The 14355-nt window shown below is 37.0% G+C and overlaps 1 protein-coding gene across 1 annotated transcript; it reads right to left on the reverse strand.

Annotated features, from left to right (window-relative positions):
* Nucleotides 1-11879: 11879 nt before the first annotated feature.
* Nucleotides 11880-14138, reverse strand: LOC18445489 (uncharacterized). Its single transcript, XM_006855626.4, has 2 exons — nt 13342-14138; nt 11880-12148 (listed from the first exon to the last, which is right to left on the reverse strand). Exon 1 carries the CDS (start codon nt 14123-14125, stop codon nt 13376-13378), a length of 750 nt encoding a protein of 249 aa, XP_006855688.2. The 5' UTR covers nt 14126-14138; the 3' UTR covers nt 11880-12148; nt 13342-13375.
* Nucleotides 14139-14355: the final 217 nt, after the last annotated feature.

Consider the following 14355-nt stretch of genomic DNA (forward strand, 5'->3'; position numbering starts at 1 on the left):
AAAACATTAGCAGGTAACACTAGAGCCACACCAATCTTACCAAAAAACCAACGCCAAATAACAAACGTAAAAGGGCAATGCAGAAACAAATGGGGACCTATTTCACTATCAATCCTTACATAGAAGACAAATATTTGGCTAAATCTTACCTCTTTTGATGAGGTTATCAGTAATTAAAACTCTGTCTTGTACTGCTAACCAAGGGAAAGCCTGGATTTTAAGCAAACATGCCACTTCTAAATATTTACAATTTCTGGCCTTGAGGAGGTCATGGAAGAGAAGATGATACATTGATCTAACTGAAAAGTCTCCATCTTTGGCTAAGTCCCAAACCACCTCATCATTCCCGCTTTGTGGGATATAAATATCGTTTAAAGCAGTAAGAAGTTTAGAGAACTGAGTGAAGGTATCATCAGGAACCCTATTATAAAGGAGATTAATCTGCCATTCCACCATGTCCCCCCTAAAAACTAATAAGTTGTCAATAACCGCATTTGGCTTTTCCACACATTGGAAAAGTAGAGGAAAGACAGCTTTCATGGGAGAGTCATCAAGCTAGTTGTGATGCTAAAAGTAAATACTACTACCATTCCCCAAAGACCATCGAATGCCCCTATGGATTAAGGATATACAGTAGGTAATTGCTTTCCAACAGGGTAAAATTCATCTATTACTGCCTCTATCTCCAACGCACATCTGGAATCTATCCTCCTCATACTTTGCCGCAATAACTTTGTACCATAGCTGATCTTTAAATTTAACGCTCCTTCACCACCACTTGTACAAGAGAGCCTGGGTGACCAACTTGATTTTCCTTAAACCCAAATCACATTCCTTTCTAGGTGTGCAAACCCTATCCCATTGAAGGAGATAGAATTTTTGGAGTCAACTACAGAGCCCCAAAGAAAATTACGCATAAGCAACTCAATTTTACGAGCTACCGATGCTGGAATATGCAAAAACTACATCTAATAGATAAGAAGGTTGGATAAACAAGCTTTAATCAAAGTAATTCTTCCCCCAAAGAAAGATATTTATATTTTCATAAATTAAGCTTTGTTTGAATCCTTTGAATGACCCTATCCCACATAGCCAAAGGCAACCGACCATCCGAGATAGGTAGACCAAGGTAAATTATAGGGAATTGTTCAACTCTAAACCCTAATACCTCTACCAAATCCTTAACCAGTAATTCATCACAATTAATACCAATGACCCATGTTTTTTCAAAATTCACCTTCATCCCCAAAGCCGCTTCACAACAATTTAAAAACAGTGCAATATTGGAAACATGATCCACCCTAGCCTCACAGAATAACAATGTATCTGCATATTGAAGGTGAGAGATGCATGGACCATTATTTGGCAACTGAAAGCCCACAAAATGTCCTTTAGACACAATGTTGCGGATAAATATGCTAAAACACTCTGCATAAATAGTAAAGAGGAATGGGGAAAGAGGATCACCTTGGCGAATGCCCTTAGACGTTTTAAAGAAGCCCGTCAGACTACCATTATACAAAACAGATAAATGAGCCGAGGAGAGGCAACCAAATATCCAGTTCCTCTTTTTGTCCCCAAAACCCATATTCTTTACAATCTCTAAAAGCACACTCCATTCAACTCTCTCATATACTTTTTCCATATCCAATTTAATTATCAAACTAGGAATCCCATTTAAAACATGAGAATGAATACATTACTGAGCTACTATAACACCATCAGTGATCAGCTTATCCTTAATAAAGGCAGATTGAGGGCCAGAAATAATGTAAGGCAACACAGTCTTAAGACGCTCCGTCAGCACCTTGGCTACAATCTTATAGAGACTTGTTAGAAGACTAATCGGTCTGATATTGCCTAAGCTAACAATAATAGACTTTTTAGGAATAAGAGTAATAAACGTGGAGTTCACACCTCTGAATACCTCACCTCTCAAAAGGAAACCTCTAACCATCTCCAGCAGCTTAGTACTTACAAGATTCCAGAAAGTATGGAAAAAGATTAAAGGACACCCATCTAGCCCAGGGGCCTTATCTCTTGGTCAAGAAAACACCGTTCTTTTGAGTTCTTCCATGGAAACTTACCCTTCCAAAGAGGCAACCAAATGAGAAGGAAGAACATTGAAACCCACCCTATCAAGCTTTGGGGTGACCCTGATCTCAGAGAAGAAAGCCTTTTGAAAGTGATTAACGATAACATTGGCCATCAGCTCACTATTCTCAAGATCAACACCCTGAATCACCAAACCAAAAACATCATTCTGACGGGTATTAACTATAACATGAAAAAATGTCATATTCAAATCCCCTTCATTTAGCCACTTAACACAGGAATGTTGCTTTCAATACACTTCTTTGACTCTCCTAAGTTCCTCTAACTCCGTACAACAACAGGCAACAACAGGCTTTCTCTACTGAATCTTGTACTTCGAAATCAATCAACTGAATCTTGCTAAGAGTTTTTTCAATTTTACCCCTGATATGAATACAATTAGTAATTTTCCAGGCCAACAACCTATGTTTGATAATGAGCAACTTCTTATGAAGATGAAAGTCAAGAGAACTAACAGAGATAGAATTCTCCCAAGTTCTCTTAACTAGTTCAGTCACATCTTTTTTGTGCAACCAACCAAATCTCCATCCTAAATGGAATGGGACCCTTAAAGACCTTCTTAGTACACAAAAAGATTGGGGTATGGTCAAAATAAAGCCTAGGCAAGGCTTTGACCGTAGCTAAAGGGAATTTTTCGGACCATTATCCAGAAATCAGAAACCTGTCAAGTTTGGACATAAAAAGATTTACCACACTCCCATTGGTCAAAGTAAAAGCAGATCAGGGATTGACAAGTCAATCAAAGCATGACCCTCAATAAAATGATTAAAGACATGCATCGAATGCGTCATCCCCCCACTGTTATTACTATCATCCGGCCATCTAGTAAAATTAAAATCCCCTCCACGACAAGTAGGATATTCAAAAGACTGAAGAACTTCTGACATTTCATTGATAAAAACATCCTTAGCAGCAGCAACATGGGGACCACAAACATTCATCAAACTCGACTTGAAGTTAGAAAATGGCCCCAAAAACCCACAAACACAAAATTCGTTTTAAGCACCACAGAAAATGATTGTAAAACTGTAGGATCCCAAATAATCTATAGCGCCCCAGAAGCAACCACAACATCAATCCCCACAAAATCCACAGAGCCAGGTCCCCAAACTTCCCTAACACCAGACAAACTGGGACCAGGGAGTTTAGTTTCCTGGAGAATTAAGATAGAAGACATCTTGTTTCCTTTTGAGGTCTCCCAAACCTCGAATATTCCAAGAAAGAATATTCATAAGAAAGAGGGGGCAGAAGAAGAACCTGGGCCATCCCTCAACGAGCCAAAATAGGCATCTTCCAAGAGCATGGCTTCTTAAAGACTCTCACCCAGCAGTCCTCCATTAGCCGAGGAATAAACTAGCTTCTGCCTCAGCAACCTGCTCATCCGCAATGATGATGCCTCTCCTCGTTGCATTCAGGGGCATCCGACCACGAGCCTGTAGACACCGAAGACCTGGTGCCTCTAACGAAACTCTTGCCTCTACTTTTCGCTTTATCCTCACAAGAACGTGGTGTAAAAGCCACCACTTCCTCAGACAGCATAACATGATCATGCACCACATCGACCTTCTCTTGCTTCTTCTTCGCAGATGCCTCCATCTTGACTAGCTTCTTTTTAGCAATAATATCCTAAAAGACCACTCCAATTGGGATGTTGAAGTCCATCCCACAATCAGGAACCAGAGTACCAATCTTATGATCATCAATAGCTACGACATGGTCGTCCTCAACAATAGGAGCGTCAAGTACCTCAAGAACATCTATCTCCTTTGGCAACTCAGCAGTAAACTGAAGCAGTAGAGGTTTATGATCCTAGGGAATGGTATTGAGAGGAAGATGGTCATCAGCAACCACTAATGCTAAGTCTTGAGGACCATCTTCCAACATAGGAGCATCGAACCCAACCCCACCAGCAGGATCCATCCCCCCTCATTCAGAATCTGATGAACATCATCCTCCTCAACTACAATAATAGCCAATGGTTCTACTCCCAATGGGTGGAAGGAAGGTCTCAAAGAAGAGCGAATCCTGTGAGCAAGGCGACGATGCCTCAGAGGATACATCTTGCCCAAAACCACTAATAAAGCTTGAGAGACGATCGAGGAGGACCGCTGAAGACGCAGAAACACTAAGGCAGAGAGGAGCAAAAATCAGCTCAAATGGCTGACAAACGAACCACTAAGTGCCTTCACCATAGAGAAAGGCTTCATCGCTTACAAATATAAAACAGGGAGAGAAGGACGCAATGAGTGCACCTCTGCATACACCAGCGGAAATCTCGGGGACGCCGCCATCACAATCTTCTCCTCCGAAACTTGGGCCGCAAACTTGCCATGCACGGATACGGCGTCAATGTTTGGATAAACACCACTAGGTGAACCCACATGATCACCCGAAACAAATGGTCCAACCTGTATAGCGCCTTCCTTAAAAACAATCGTGAATTCCGGAAACCGACCGACTGGAATCCACCGTTTTTAATTTCAAATTTTGAAAGTTCAAATTGCCGTTTCTAAAAAGCTGATTAGCGAGCCTATTCTTAACTTTCCGGTTGAAAGTTGTCAGAAAAACCTTTTTCTGTAAAGGCAAATCATTCTTACACTGCTTCTATCGATGGTATACCACCTTCCAATCATCCTCAGCAGGAGGCTTAGCAATTTTGATGGTCTTCCACACTTCTCAGCAGAAACCTCATTCGCAAAGTAATCATGGCCGACAATCAATCTAACAACTTTGGGAAGGGAGACCCCTCGTAGCTTCCATATACAAACTCTGATCATTCTCAAATCAGCCCCTACAAAGGCATTTCTATCAATATCATAGAATTCACCTCAACAACTAGCCACCTTACATATAGTATCCATAGTCCACATATGGAAAAGGATTCCAGAAAGATAAATCCAAAGACTCTTTCTGAACGTAAGACGAATGAGAAGATGATTTCCAACGATCCAAAGATAAAACCTTACCACAGATTCGAACAAAATGATTACCCAAAGCAAACTCATCCTCTTTGGAGCATAACAAGAATACAATCCTATTATCACTCAAAATTTTAACCTTAGAGGTGTAAGAAAGACCCCAACCCCTTTTAGCCCAATCACTAAACCCAAAGATATCCGTCGAAGGGGGGGAGAAGGAACCCACAATAGGAAAACGAGCATCATCAACGAGATCAGAACTCAAATTAAAATTAACATTTACTACTGGACCATTCAAACAAACATCTACACCATACTCTATCTCACTCACAAACGCTTCTTCTCTACATCCCCCTCCAACCTCCACAACACCTATCTTTTGTACCTTCTCTAATGACACGTAAGGTGCCATCTCCATACCTTGATCCTTCACCTTTCTTTAAATCATAATATACTTTATCAATCAATTTTTCCTTCTCCCTCTATTGCTTCCCCATCCTGCTTCCAGATGTCTCCAAAACTCTCTCTCTCTCTCTCTCTAACAAACCTCCTACCCTAACTTGAATATAATGTAACAATCATTTGAACTCCACTATAGAAAACCCAAAACAAAACCAATATCGCTAAGAATCCTCAACAAAACCCATAAGCCATGGCTACTGCATTGAGGAAGATAACCCTAAAGACCTACTGCTTTGTCCAAAACTAAACCTTTAAGCCATGACTACTGCATTGAGGAAGATAATTCTAAAGATCTACTGCTTGGCCCACTGTAGATGCTCAGAATTACAAGGGTATCAACGAGAAGTATTTGTAAGCATATTCAGAGAAAAGAACCCATTAATCTCTCTCTACGGTAGAGCTTCTCTTCCATTACTTCTTTCCCATCCTCTCATATCCTCTATACAAAACGTAGCACATTATTTCTTTCTCTCACATTCTGTTTCTGTGTCATCCAATTTCTTCAATATTAAAAAAGATAATGCGTACCTTGCTTCAAAACCTTGTGTCTCTCAAAACCCCTCTCTCGCTAAAATTAGGGCATTTGAAAATCACCCACCTACTCTCTTTGGGAATTTTCCAATCAAGATTAAGACTTCTAGTTGGTTTAGGATTAGATTTTCTAGGGATAATCCCAATCAAATCCTGGTCAAAGTTCATCTTGATAATATCAAACTGACCTTCCCATCTTCTTGAAACTTCCAGAAAAATCTAAAAAAAATTAAGGATAAGGAAGGGATCAACAATGTCCTATGCGTCGAAATACCCTGTGCCACTAGGTTGGAATCTCCTTCGACTAGTGCAGAAAATCCTATGAAATCCAACTGTGGGGACCCGACCCAGTTCCAACACATTTTAGGGCTTGCAATTTGGGTTTTTCTAATGTATATGTATTGACCTATTAATTCTCACTGGATTTGGGTTGATTTGATGGGTTCCTAGAGATTGTAGACTAGGCGTATGGGTGGAATTTGGCTCACTAAACTATTGTAATTTATAAGGCTCAAAACTATAGGATTTTAAGAATTCTTTTAGCTAAAATTTTTGCGTTTATCTGCACTTTGCTGTTAAGTAGATCTTTTATTAGTGTGTATGGTGTACTCCCACACGTCTATACCTTATGCACTCAATAATGTCTCCCAATTGTATGCCGCATGCACTCAATATTTTTCTATTTTTTTAATCATGGCACTCTCAACTGTTCACTTTTTTTTAATCATGGCACTTTCAACCATTCATTCTTGTCCAATATTATGCAGTATTTTAAAAATCACCAATCCAGATTAGAAATGACCAACTAGAATCAGTAATCGACAAACACCCTGCCTATTTTGAGTAATCCATCGGCTTGTTAAATACATAAAATATAGCAGTTCAATTATATCACTAAAACATAGATAGCTTGGTTAATTTGTACTTGATGTGGGTACGAGCCTCCATCCAAATGTCGTTAACTTTTTTTTTTGAACCGTTGACAAGCTGAATTGCAACAGATATTAAACCTCCATTACATTGGAAAGCCACAATTCGCTAGAGCGACAAAAGCTTTTTTTGTTGGCTGCTTGAAAAAATATCATTATCATCATCCAAGCCATATTTACAATTATTTGGGATTGGCTAAACGGATTATGTTAAGTCATTCTACTTTATGAAGGGCCACATCCTAACTCAGTCAGACTACATGTCAGCATATCTCCTGTCATTACTCATATCCATATGTTTTTGGGCTCTCTTTGCCCTCTTAGAGCCTTCCATTTGAAACCAGTGGTTTAAAAAATTGATCGGTGCCCAAGATCGGGCACCCAAAAAACCCATCCGGATTAGTGAATCGGCAATTCGGATCGAGAATCGGCTGAATCAATCGGATTCTGCTTTAAAAATTCCAAAAACATTATAAAAAATCATTATAAATGTTGTTTTTTTTGGGAATCCAATATGAAATGGGGGTACTACATTAATAACTTTAATTTTTTTGTATCAATATGTGAATATTTTACTTAAGAATCAATCTAAATGTATAATTTTAAAAATAAAACCAATCTAAATGTCTTATAATATCATCGAATTTAAAAAATGTTATTTACAACTATAATAAAAATAATGCATTACATAATTTATAATGTAAATAAATTAATAAATAAAATATAAGACTTGGTTATCAATGTATAGTTATTAATTATAATATTATAACAAAAGTGATTAAAAAAATTATTAGAAAATACTTCTATATCATATGATTAAAAATAAAAAATAAAACTCCCAATAAATTTTACTGTTATGATATTAAAAAAATTCATTGAGCAAAAAGAAAAATAAAGATATCAAAATTCAAAAATATAAAAAACACCTATCGACAACATGCACAATAGCTACAAATAATATAATAATAATGATATGGTAATAAACCCTACCGAAAAAACTATTTTACTAGTAACTAGCAACAAAATATATGTGGCTGTTTTTTATTTTGGCACGGTACCATTTAATTAAAAAAATGTGTTGATGAGGCAAATGACATGTTAATTTCGGATCAAGACATGCTAAGGTTTATAAATTAATGACACTCTTATTTAAAATGACACACTAAAGTTCATAAAATTAATGACATCCTCATTTAATATGTACACTAATATAAAATGAAGGTTACGAGGTAAGCTATTATAAAATGACTGGTTGCAAGTGACTTTAATAGGCACGCTCAAGTCATTTAATAGGCACGCCAATTTGACTGGTTGAGGCCCGCTCAAAGAAAGGAACAAAGATTGTCCCACATTGAAATTGCAAGGAAGGTTAAGTTAATATAAAATGAAGTTTACCGGTTAAACGCACATGAGCGTGTCATGTGGGAGCCGTTTTAATGAGTTTGCGTGGCAGGATTTATTGTGTCTAGATCATGATGCTATCAATACGAATCGTGTGATGTTTTTAATTCAAATTTTTAAAATAAATTGCCCGATTTATTAAAAACAATATCTTTTAGGTATTTCTCGGCTATCAATCTTAACTACTTCATTGCTTCTACTTCTATTATTACTAATCTTATATTTTATATATTCAGTTTTACTGCGGTTAATTTTAAAACATTTAGATTTTAAAGCATCTCTCAAAAGTTCTAACTTTATGTTGATGCAAATTCTAGTTTTGTCAATCAAAACTATATCATCCACAAATAACATACATCACAGTACTTCATCATTTTATATATTCAGTCTTACTGCTGTTAATTTTAAAACATTTAGATTCTAGAGCATCCCTCAAAAGTTCTAACTTTATGTTGATGCAAATTCCAGTTTTGTTAATCAAAACTATATCATCCACGAATAACATACATCATAGTACTTCATCATGTAGATGCTGAGTTAACTCGTATCTAATTAAAACAGAGAGATATGGGCTCAATGTTGACTACTGAATTTGATGTGGTCATCCACGAATAACATACATCACAGTACTTCATCATGTAGATGCTTAGTTACCTCGTATCTAATTAAAACAAAGAGATATGGGCTCAATATTGACCATTGAATCTGATGTGGGTCTACTATCACTAAAAACTCACATGTCTTTCCATTGGATGTCCCGACGTTAGATAGCGTGATTAAAAAATATTATTATTATATAATAGTAATTTTTTCTCTATTTTGTTTTTGTTTTTTGCCAAATCAATTTGGCTGATTTAGATGGATTACACACTGGACGATCTACCACATTCATTCATTTCTCAAAACACTCGTATTTGAGCTCGTCATAACCTCAAGCAGAAACCACGTACATCTGAACAAGGCTACAAGATATTGTAATTATATTACTATGCGTATATTTTTTGTAGTTCGAAATACGTCATTATTAGCTTATTGACATGCGCTCGACGTGTTCATAAATGTGTATGCAAGTGCACGTGCATGAAAAAAAGTTAAAATCAAGTAGATCTATAAACATATGAAAATCTTGAAAATAAATGATGTAAAATGCACTATTTTTTATACTTAAAATCTTTTTATTTTTCATAGTTATGCATCTCGAAGTCGAGATGATCAATCAAACGGGTTTTCAACATTCAAACTACCTTTTTCAATGGATTTTTGAGGGGCATCCGTAGTTTTACATTATATTGTTGCATCCTTATATAAACTTTTTCCTTCATTTTATCTCATATGGCTAGTGTGCCCTTGTCAAAGGTTGTACAAGATATTATCATGTACTATGTTTTGATTTCTTATAAAAACGGGTAGGGGTCCAATATCCCCACTCATTCAAAAAAAAAAAAAAGAAAAAAAGTGCATGTGCATGTATATTACCTTCATCAACAAAAATCTTTTACCCCCCAGACAAGGGTAAAGAGTAAATACTTCATATTGAAGACATTTATATACGTTGTAAATTTTAATCTATAAAATTATGGCGCAACTCAAAACCCATATGAAAAGTTGTCTTGACGCCGGGTCACTATCCATTTTATTATCTTGGCTTCGACATATATCGATTGTAGAGAAAAAAAAAAGATTATATAAGGGTGACGCCGTAATCAAATTAAAGAGAACCTTGAAAATTTAGTCGAAGAGAGTGTTTCGATACCCAAAATTTTTGAAATTGATCATCTCAACCTCAAGATGTATGGACATGAGAACAAATGGATTTCAAGTCTTGAAAATATTGCATCTTATAATATGTTTTTTGGACCTTCAATTTTCAAGTAATTATAGACATGTTCATTCTACACTATTTTTCAAGCTTTAAATTTTATAATAAAAAATAAACTTTTTAGGCTATCACATAAATTTTCAATATTAAAATAATATCTTTCAACAGAAGGTGCAAGCTATTTTGATTGTTTAGGTCTCAGCCATATACAAACTACCCCCTTCAAAAAATAGTGCACATTATCTTGACCACCAATTTCAATAGGGAGAGTCTTTTGTCCACATCATGTAGACAGTGGAAGGGTGCACATGATTTGGAAAGTCTTCTTATGGTTCAGATTGAATCACAAGACATCTAACATTTCAAATTCAATTGTGTATTTATTTTTTTATTTTTATTTAATTTTTATTTTTACCTAAAATTTAAGACAGATTCCTTTTTTTTATTATCTAAATCACAACAATTGAAAATAATAAAAATTCATTTTTAATAAAATAATTAACCAAATTTGGCCCTAAAATTTTTATGGGTATTTTAGTTAATTTATTTCATTCAAAATATTCTTGTATGATTTTAAATCGTGCATAATTTAAAATAAAAATATATCCCAAATTTCAGGAAAAAATAAAAAAAAAATTACGGTTACCCCATTGAAATGTACTTTGTGATATCCAATCTCCCCAATACTTTTCATATCACACCTTTAACCTAATTACTTTTTTTTTTTTTTTTAAAGAAAAGTTTACTTGTTTATTTTTCTTTTCTTTTACTCGCCAAGCAAAAAAGTTGTAATTTTTATGGTTAAACTACACTTTTTACTACTACCTCGTGTTTCCACAAAGCAAATATGGGAATCGGTCCAGCACAAAATTGGTCGAACCTACAGAATTCGCCCAAAAATGAGGACCGACATAGGCACAATAAAACAAGTGTCAGATTGGAAGTACATGGCCAAAAAAGTCGGTCCAGCAGAAACATGTGCCGGACTGGTCATCAAAAGCTAGAAGCCGATCCAATACATTTTCTGTCAGACTGTTTTTTTGCCATATTTTTCTGATCTGGCATATTTCTTGCCGAACCATAGCAAAAACAATGAAAAAAATGATCCGGTAGTGAGGCTGCTGGAATTTGAAGCCGCTGCGCAACACTTTTGTGCCCTAAAGAGGATCCTGTGGTTCGACTCAAATGCGTGCTGGACCGGACCGAACCGGATTCGGCCTTTAACTTCTAGCAGCCTCACCACTGGTCTGCCGCACTTTTGGGCGGGGCGGGGGAGAGGAGAGAGAAGAGCGTTTTAATGGGTAAGGGAGGATTCAAAGAGTAGTTTAGTCTAATTAGGTTAAGGGTGATATGAAAGGTATTGGGCGGTTGGATGTTTCTAAGTATATTTCAGGGATATCCATAATTTTTTTTAAAAATAATTGTAAAATTATTTTCAGATAAAAATAATTATTAAATTACAAATAAAAATAAAAAACAAAATCAATTTTCGACGGTTAGACGGAACATGCGTCAATATGAACTTATTTTGAACTGTTAGATACGCTTGATCTGCGATTTTTTTACTGTTCTCAAGACTTTAACTTCTATAGTAGAAATAAAATCAGATTTTTGAGTAATCGTAGTGAACTTGGAGATCTAAACACGCCACTGATCTTTTCTCTCTAGTGGGGTTAGATGCACTGTAAAAGTTTGAGAAGAATGTCACAAATCATTTGTTAAATTTTAGAATCAAACGCATGGTGATTCCACTGAAAAGCTAAGGTGAAAGCAGCCATACGAGTTCAAACAACAAAAGTCACATGCAACAATCGAATCAAATACAACAAGCGTACGTTACACAAAACAAAGCAAACAGTAAAAGTGTGACCAGACATCCTTTCATGTCTGTGTCATCATCTAGAGCTCTTTCTCTTCATCTCAAACCCATCACAATCTAACCCTTTCTCTCTCCACAAGAACCACATGCTCACCTGCAAAACAAGAACAATTATTCACTAGCACCAAGAATCAAAAGAATCATTTGGGAAGGAGGAAAATAAACCATTATGCTCCACACCTTTTCCCTGAGAGTAAAAATGAAAAGAAAAATTGGTGAGAAATAAACATCTTATCTGTCAATAAATGATGAGAAATAAAACTTATCAATGTTTTCCTCCCTACTTGGGTACTAATGTTGAGATAGGAAATGTGGTTATGAGTTTAGATTTTTGTTAGAGAAGCTCAGAGAAATTTAGCAGTGCGGTTTCAAATATATTCGTCAAAAAATGAGGAACACGGTTTCTATGAGTGTACGGACTCACATGTAGAAAGGCAGGCCCCTTAATAAGTTATTTTTGAAATAGAATTTAATTCTAACCTCTAACACGTAGAGTAGTAATCCATAAAAAAAATAAAATTTAAAAATTTGAAATGATATTTTTTGGAGAAAATATTTGAACAATTGATTTTATTTTTCTTTGAAGGACTATTATTTATGGTGTAGATCTACACTTTCTTTGGTGGATGGAGTAGATCTCCAAGCCCGCATAGTAACATATGCAGGCACGGACGCACCAAATAATTCTCCCAAAAATGAGTTGTGTATGGCACATATCATGGCAAGAACTCCCCCGAGTCTTCGTTGAGGGTACATTTGGTACATGTGAAAATGTTTCACGTAAAAAAAAAAAAAACTGATGTAATTAGGTGTGGGAGTTTCTTTATACTAATTAGTCTCAATGTTTTTTTTTCACACCAATTAGTAACTAATTGATATGAGAAAAATCCTATACCTAATACATGATGGAGTGAGTTGTTTCGTGTAAAAATACTTTCAAATAAGTATTTTCACGCGTACGATGCCCTTAAGCCTCAGGTTTCTCATGAAAGTTCCTTTCCAAATCGTTTCTAGCAAAGGTTGACGAAGAAACTTGGGCCTGGGAAAGTAGGGATCGTTTGCAAGAGATAGTGAGAGGTAGGACTTTGAATTTGGCTCTTATGATTGCGGCTTGTTGCCTTGCACATATTTTCCTATTTAAAACTGGAGACATTTTCTTGGAGTAGTTTAGTGATAAGATCTGAACTTGGGACAGTGTTTTGCAATCAAACTAAACGATCAGGCAAGGGCAAGAATGACTAAAACATTGCAATAATGGATTATATTTGAGAGAGAGAGAGATCTTACCCTACTGCACTACAAAGCAGTACAAATCAGGCTACTAGTATTGGGGGCAAGTAAAACCAGGAGGAGGGCTCTTTCCACAAGTAATGAGCAGCTCCAATGCAATAGGCAAAAAAATGTTCAAATTGAGAAGCTTCAGTTTGATGGTGGTGCACAGGCACAAGGCTGCCTCCAGTTCCACCAGCCCTGCCAGCACGGGGCAGCACTCATTCACTGCCGGGTCGCCAAGCCCAACATGCACCAGACCACCCAACAAATCAACACAAGCCCCCAATTTTAAGGCATCAATGGGACATGTCGCAGAAGCTGGAGGTGGTGGGCATCCTGGCCCTCCAGTATAGGGTGGCGGTCCACCAATAATTGGAGTGACAACAGGTGGGAGTTCGATCGGTGGCTTTGTGATGGGGGGAACGGTAACGGGAGGGAGCTCGATCGGTGGCTTTACAATGGGAGGAACGGTAACGGGAGGGAGATTGATTGGTGGCTTTACAACGGGGGGAACGGTAACGGGAGGGAGATTGATGGGTGGCTTTACAACAGGGGGAACGGTAACCGGAGGTTTGATGACCGGGGGCTTAACGATGACCGGAGGGGGTTTGAAGGGGGGCTTAACGATGACGGGTGGGTATGTTTTCGGGGGTTTGTATTTGGGTGGGTGGGGTTTAGGGTGTTTAGATTTGGGGGGCAAAGGCCTGGAGCAGTAGGGGCAGGCCAGGGTGGTGGTGGAGACGAAGAGCATCACTGTGAGGAAGAGGAAGAGAGCCGGAAGCTTTCTTGAAGAAGCCATGGCTTCCGAGTGCAGAGCCACAGTGGGGAGTGAGGGGGTCTTTATAGAGTTTATGAGTGGGGAAGAAGGGATGGATTGGTGTGAAAACTCTGGTTTTCTACAATTTACGCCAACCCCCCATATCCCGGCTTGCCAATAAATAAATATATTTTTGAAGTACAATTTGATTTTAAATTTTAAAGAGTATATAAAATACAAAAAAATAAATAAATTTTAAAAATTAAAAATGA

The sequence above is a fragment of the Amborella trichopoda genome, chromosome 9 (genome assembly GCF_054954075.1).
Source record: "Amborella trichopoda isolate Santa Cruz 75 chromosome 9, AtrichopodaSantaCruz75HAP2 v2.0, whole genome shotgun sequence".
Taxonomy (NCBI): domain Eukaryota; kingdom Viridiplantae; phylum Streptophyta; class Magnoliopsida; order Amborellales; family Amborellaceae; genus Amborella; species Amborella trichopoda.

What these genes read in the sequence shown, in the direction of transcription:
- LOC18445489 (XM_006855626.4), bottom strand. Translation starts at nt 14,125, where the DNA reads ATGGCTTCTTCAAGAAAGCTTCCGGCTCTCTTCCTCTTCCTCACAGTG.